Source organism: Pyrus communis, chromosome 5 (genome assembly GCF_041283825.1).
Source record: "Pyrus communis isolate YQ-2024b chromosome 5, ASM4128382v1, whole genome shotgun sequence".
Taxonomy (NCBI): Eukaryota; Viridiplantae; Streptophyta; class Magnoliopsida; order Rosales; family Rosaceae; genus Pyrus; species Pyrus communis.
In genome coordinates, this window is record NC_142569.1 from 5,732,307 (window position 1) to 5,739,318 (window position 7,012).

At 38.9% G+C, this 7,012-nt stretch overlaps 2 protein-coding genes across 3 annotated transcripts; both read right to left on the bottom strand.

Moving 5' to 3' along the window:
• Positions 1-1,295: 1,295 nt before the first annotated feature.
• LOC137724622 (berberine bridge enzyme-like 17) lies at positions 1,296-3,541 on the bottom strand. 2 transcript variants are annotated; one of them, XM_088693236.1, is made up of 2 exons: positions 2,286-3,541; positions 1,296-1,626 (listed from the first exon to the last, which is right to left on the bottom strand). In XM_088693236.1, exons 1-2 carry the CDS (start codon positions 3,539-3,541, stop codon positions 1,296-1,298), a joined length of 1,587 nt encoding a protein of 528 aa, XP_088549362.1. The 2 variants fall into 2 exon arrangements, with proteins under 2 accessions (XP_088549362.1, XP_068319478.1); XM_068463377.1 differs by having other exon boundaries at positions 1,296-1,623; positions 2,283-3,541.
• A 1,295-nt stretch (positions 3,542-4,836) lies between these two features.
• Positions 4,837-6,474, bottom strand: LOC137721915 (berberine bridge enzyme-like 4). The gene has a single exon (XM_068460939.2). The coding sequence runs from the start codon at positions 6,472-6,474 to the stop codon at positions 4,882-4,884; it is 1,593 nt and encodes a 530-aa protein (XP_068317040.1). The 3' UTR covers positions 4,837-4,881.
• Positions 6,475-7,012: the final 538 nt, after the last annotated feature.

Here is a 7,012-nt window from a genome sequence, read left to right on the forward strand (position 1 = left end):
TGTCATTCATAATTTATCAATACAAACAAGTTACATGAAAACATTCCATAATAGGCTCATTATTAGTAAAAACAAAAACATATCTCTTAATGCAAACAACCAAACTATCATTCAACCATTGATCTCCTATTTTGTTACGCGATGATGTTTTGACAATATTCATAGCAAAAAACGTTCCCTCCACCCAAGCCAATGTAAGAAGCTTATATACTAACTTGTAGCTTTCACATCTCCTAGTCTTCACCAATTCCTTTGAAAAATCACTAATTTCTTTTAATGATGAAAACTCATAGTGCATATTCAAATCATGAATGCAACTATCAAGTTGAATTAGAAGATTCTGAGGTGCACATGATTAAAATCTTGAGGATAAAGTTGGGAGAAATGATCTACTTTTTATTGGTCAAAAGATGCATAATTATTCACCAGGTTCAAACATGTCATACAAAAGAAGCAATTCAATATTTACCTCATTAAAGCAATCATTCAATTCTTTAAGTTGCATATAAAGGAAAATAGAGGTCCACACGATAGTAATTGAAGTTTGTGAGCCTTGGAGCTTCATGCTTTAATTTTCCGGGTACGAAATGCCAGTCCATCATGTTAGGAACATTAATATCATTCTCACAAAACTTTTGTTCATTGGGAAACAAGTCCTCAAAATCATAATCTCTCAAGGATTAAAAGAAAATAAGATGAAATAATTTTAAATTCTGAAAATAATAGCAAGAATAAAAAAGGAACAATAACAAACATCAACTTATTAATTGTTGCTCTTTAGTCTAAACAAATGAGATAAAGGGAAGAGAATTGAAATGGTGGGCTGGTTTCTTTGGGCAAGAATGTTTAATCAACTAAACCAACGGTAATGCGGTTGGAAAGGAAGCCCACATCAATAAATTAAAAAATAAAAAAGAAACTAAAAGGAACCCACCAATCCACACCGTTTCATTAAAGGGAACAGAGCTTTATAAACAATAGCATATGACGATGTCGTTTGGTTTTTAAACAACATTAGGTCGTCTTCTTCCTTGAAAACATTAAAACCCAACAGAGCATTGCAGCGCACCAGCCCAAATACCAGCAGGTTTAGAAGATCGGAGGGGCGGAACCCTCACTCTCAGTGGAGATTTCCGACGACCGGAGGGGCGGCAGCCCCTCCTTGCGCCTCTGTAGCTTCGCCAACGTCTACATCTTGTTTTGAATTTTTTATATAGAAAATAAGACAAAAAGAAGAGCGTGAGAGAAGGGGATGGAAGGGGATGGTAATATGAGGGGAGAGAATCCTACTCCTTTTAAAGGGGCGGGATGCTTTGCTCATGGTTAAAAAAATTCTGAGGATCAACCGCAGTTTTTACACGTACGAGTCTATCAAAATTGCATCTGAAGTACTTTCTCCCAAAAACCTCAGCAGTCTGAAAGCTAGTTTTGTTAGGCAGATTGGCGCCAATGTCTAGATCCCTGTAATTTTGGAAGGCCTCTCTTGGGCTCTTGGAGACAAATGGAGCCATTCCTTCATATAATTTTCTTGACAAGTCAATGTACTTGTTGGCGATCTCGGACCCTTCTTCCGACCAATGAATCCAGTAGTGAATTAAAAAAAGGTTTCCAGCCCTGTGAGGGTGTTGGAAATTCAAATAAAAACAGGCTGTAAAAGGTTGCTTCTAGCTGTTAGTTTCTTTATAGGTTGTATCCACACATGCTGCAACTACAAAGACTAAAGTTTCCTCCATGTGCTAGCTGAAATGGTGATGAAAGACAGCAAGTGTGCTGCCATGTGATGTGCTAGCAGGAAGACAGCAGTGTGCTGCTGTGTATTAGCCGAAAGAGTGTTGATTGCAAGCTGGAAAGATAGCTGCATATGTGTGCTAGACTGTCCAAAGTTCTTGCATGTGTTTTAAAGGGTGTAAAGATGTTAAACACCCCATTCATTGCATGTGTTGTTGCATTGTTTATCAATTTCTGTTTTGTATAAATAGGCCATCTTGCTAAGCTTTATTGCATCCCATCCAAATCCCATTTCCATTCTCATTTTCAGCTTGTAAGCTTTAAGAGTTGTAAACTCTTCTAATATTTCAAAGTGTTTGTTATCACCAAGCTTGCTACTTCTTTCATATATCAAAGTCCAAGTGTTTTACCAAAGCTTGTTGCTTCCCTCCTTTCTCTATTTCTTTGTCCAATTTTATTGAGAGTGAAAGTGAGAGGTGTGATAGAGTTTGTAAACTTATCACCCACATATTTTGGTATTGAGTTAGTAAACTCTTGTGAATACCAACAGAGGGAACGGAGTGTCTGACTCGGAAAACTGACTCATTCTTCCACCGTAAGGGTTCCATGGCAGCATCACTTTCTCTACTTCAAGCATCATTTGCCACAAGAATTCTAATCCTTGTTTTGGAATTGGCTCTTTTACATAGTCAGACTTAACTTTGAAGAAAAATCCAGATCCGTTTGGCCGTTCAAGTAGAACATTTATGGGAGTTCCAACAGGGTAGTTACCCCAGAATACAGTCGATTCAATCCAACTCATTTGAAAACAATCTTTTTGCTGTAAACCCAGTTCTGGGAAACTTTCATTCATCAATGGAAGAAGCTTGTCACTTTGACCCAAGAAAAGACCAATGAACGATACTTTCACGGTCTTTTTGCCTTTATTCGAAATCACTAGCGGTTGTGCTCTGATGAAAACATCGTCAGGCAGCTTCGGTGCTACGTATTGCCACTTATAAGCAACATCTGTAGCACCTTGCTCTAAAGTCCTCTCAACATTGAACACAGTCACTTTAGCTGGAACTGGAGCCAACTTGATTTTCCAAGACAAAATGACTCCAAAGCTTGCTCCACCTCCTCCTCTAATGGCCCAAAAAAGATCATCTCCCATTGACTTTCTATCAAGAATTGTTCCGTTCACATTGACTAGTTTTGCATCTTCAATATTATCCACGGTAAGCCCATATTTTCTCATCATAGGTCCGTACCCGCCGCCACTGAAGTGGCCACCGGCACCAACAGTTAGACAAGCTCCAGCTGGAAACCCATGAACCTTACTTTTATTGGCGATTTCATAATAAAGTTCACCAAGAGTAGCCCCAGATTGCACCCAAGCGCTCTCATTTGCAAGATTAACATCAATGGCTCGAAGATTGAACATGTCAAGAATGACAAAGGGAACAGCAGACGCGTATGACAGACCCTCATAATCATGGCCACCACTACGGACTCTAATCTGAAGCCCGTGTTGTTTCACACAAATCACGGTTGCTTGCACATGTGATTCATGTTTGGCGGCTACAATAGCAAAAGGTTTTGGGGTTGTTGGGGTCAAGAATCTGCTGTTTCTAATGTAATGTTGCAAAACGGACTGAAATGAAGTGTTGTCATGGGTGAAGATGGCTTCGAAGATTGGGTAGGTGGGCTGAGATTGTTTTGGAAGACATTGGAGGAAGCCAGTGAAAACTGGATCTGAAGTTGCCCATGGTAGTAAACACGAAAGGACAGAGTGGATGGAGACTGCTAATGCAATAGAACTGGGTAACTTCATCGTTTGGTTAGTAGCAACTTTCTCTACTATAAGTTTTTACTTTCTTCTTGATCACTTATTGTTGTATTTATACTACAATTATATCAGAGCATTAGACTTCTTCTACGGTACATGCATCCAACACATTTGGATTTTATGGTAAAAATAAAAAGGAATTAAACATTTATAGTTTGGTACATTGAATAGAAGACGTTTGCATTTTACACATCTGATTCAACTAAGCAAAAATTTATATATGACAAAAAATCGTTGAGATACAACAAAAATAAGACCCATATGATTAATATGGTTATGTTGCGCGAAAAAAAAAAAAGGGGGATTAATATGGCAATTATTATGTAGCAAAAAAGTTAATCTAGCTAATTAAGATGGATAGATATATTTCCGAATGAAGTATTTTCCCTTGTACTACCCAGCTTTACAATGAAGTATTTTTAATAATTTAATAATTTAATACAATGAAGTATTATTGTATAAGAGCACTAGCTCTGTGAATGAAAGGGTCAGAACGAATTTTACAAACAGAAATACAAACCAAAAAATATATTGGAGCCCTGCTCCCTTCTACTTCATCTTCTCCATTGCCATTTTATTGCAGCTTGTAGGTTGAATAGGGTCCGGAGATTTGTGATCCCATCATGGTGGCGTCACTGCTATGTATGGTTGTCGCTGGTGTTCACCACTGTCCCTTGAGGCATAGCTGATCAAGGTTGCTGCTTCTACCTCCGGCGTCCCATCGCTGCTCATCTCTACATCCTAATTCCAGTCACCCCCAGCACTTCAGATAAATTTCCAGGTTCTTTGGTGTTAGGGTTTAGGACTAATCCTTAATGGGGGCCGAAAAAGCTAAAAACATTTCAACTCACTCCTGACAATAATCAAATGGCACACATCCTCCCAAAGCTTCAACTAGAGAATCATTCGTGTTTTTGCCAGCTTCGTGCCTCAAACCCAAGGCCAAAGAGCCTATTTGACATGAAATTCCACTAGACCACTTGCCGGAGGTACCTAAATACAGTGTAAATCGACTCAGTGGAACCCATACGGTGGGTTTGATTTACGCTTAAGTACGGCATTTATATAAACTTATTTATACATATGCATATATTACAGTGATTTTAACTGTATTGTCTTGTGTTGTGCATCATTAGACAACAAACAAATCCACATATATCGAAACAATTAGGAATAATTATTGAGAAAGCCCAATTGTTCTGACAAATTTTTTCACGACTTTCAAAAGAAACTGAGAATAACACATTCAAGGCAATATCGAAAGAAGGAAATTGGGGCATACAATTAGTTCCATATCCTTTATTCTCAGTCTTGTATCTCCCTCTCTAAAGAGGCGGGATGCTTTGCTCATGCTTGAAGAAATTTTGGGGATCAACCGCAGTTTTTACACGTACCAATCTTTCAAAATTTCCCTTGAAATACTTTCTTCCATAAACTTTAGCAGTTTCAAAGTTTGTCTGATTGTCCAGATTGGCGCCAATATCAATATCCCTGTAATTTTGGAAGGTCTCCCTTGGGCTCTTGGAAACAAAAGGAGTAGTTCCTTCATACAACTTTCTTGATAAGCCCACGTACTTCTTGGTAGTCTCAGCTCCTTCTTCCCCCCAAAACGTCCAGTACTGAATCAAAAATAGGTTTCCAGCTCTGTGAGGGAATGGTGTTTCCGACTCAGAAATCTCACTCATTCTTCCACCGTAAGGGTTCCATTGCATCCACACTTTCTCTATATTAAGTATAATCTTCCATATAGATTCTATTCCTTGTTTTGGAATTGGTTCTTTCACATAGTCAGACTTGACTTTGAAGAACGCTGCTGGCCCATTTGGCCTGTCAAGTAAAACGTCTATGGGGGTTCCAACTGGGAAGTCAGCCCAGAATATAGTCGATTCAAGCCAACTCATTTCAAAACAATCATTCCTTTGTAAACCCAATTCTGGGAACCTTGCATTCAGCAATTGAAGAAGATTGTCAGTTTGTCCCAAAAAGTGACCAATAAAAGACACTTCCACAGTCTTCGTTCCATTAGTAGTATTCTTCACTTGCGGCATTGCTCTGATGAAGATGTCTTTGGGCAACTTGGGAGCTATGTATTGCCACTTGTAAATAACATCCGTAGCACCTTGCTCTAAAGTCCTTTGAATATTGAACACTGTCACTTTGGCTGGAACTGGAACCAACTTGACCTTCCACGACAGAATGACTCCAAAGCTCGCTCCACCTCCTCCTCTAATGGCCCAAAAAAGATCTTCTCCCATGGACTTTCTATCAAGAATTGTCCCGTTCACATTAACTAGTTTCGCATCTTCAATATTATCCACTGTAAGCCCATATTTTCTCATCAAGTACCCGTACCCGCCACCACTAAAGTGGCCACCGGTACCAAGACTTAGGCAAGCTCCCGCAGGAAACCCATGAACCTTACTTTTATTGGCAATTTCATAGTACAGTTCACCAATAGTTGCCCCAGCCTGAACCCAAGCGCTCTTATCTGCGACTTTAATATCAATGGCTCGAAGATTGAGTAGGTCAAGAATGACAAAGGGAACATCCGATACATATGATAGGCCCTCATAGTCATGCCCACCACTTCGGATTCTAATCTGCAACCCATGTTGATTTGCACAAATAACAGTTGCTTGCACATGTGATTCATGCTTGGCAGTTACAATAGCCAAAGGCTTTGGAGTTGTGGGGGTAGAAAATCTTCTGTTTCTAATGTAGTGCTGCAAAACAGATTGAAATGAGGTGTTGTCTCGGGTGTAAATGGCATCAAAGATTTGATAGGTGGGCTGAGATTGCTTTGGAAGGCATTGGAGGAAGTCAGAGAGAATTGGATCTGAAGTTGCCCGCGGTAGTATAAGGGAAAAGACTGAGAGGATGGAGATTAGTACTGCAATAGGGCTTTGTATTGTCTTCATTGTATGGTTGCAATTGTAATTCATGTTTTCTTTTATTGACTTTGTGGTATTTATATTGAAACCATAGAATGACGAGTAGTCGTGTAAAGCTGGGTAAATTCATTTTTTTATGGTACATGTATCCAACACGTTTTAATTTACGGTCAAAATCAACGCACTAATTAAAGGATCCCTATTTAAACAATCGTTTCGGGTAAAATTTGGTGTTTATATCAAGTATTTACTTCCCTTCCAAATACATGAACGCGAATTTAACATTCTTCGTGTCAAAATGTTAATCTATCCGTCTATTTTAATTTCACCAAAATTTTCCCTCTCCCTGATTATCTCCTCCCTCAACAACATGGAATTAAAAATCCTCTTAATTCTAAAACTGTTACAAATTGAGGACATGTGTTCCATGTGAAGCTTTTGAATATTTGTTGCCACAAGAAGCATTAGATTTTTTTTTTTTTTTTTACGATCTCTCTCCCTCTCGGTGATGTACTTACTAAAGTAGAAACACTCTTGTCTCTCGCATAAGTCGCTATAGGCAGAA

Coding starts and splice junctions, on each gene's coding strand:
- LOC137724622 (XM_088693236.1), bottom strand. CDS start 3,541: ATGAAGTTACCCAGTTCTATTGCATTAGCAGTCTCCATCCACTCTGTC. Junction 1,627..2,285: donor TTTTCCGAGTCAGACACTCC/GTTCCCTCTGTT, acceptor TTTGAATTTCCA/ACACCCTCACAGGGCTGGAA.
- LOC137721915 (XM_068460939.2), bottom strand. CDS start 6,474: ATGAAGACAATACAAAGCCCTATTGCAGTACTAATCTCCATCCTCTCA.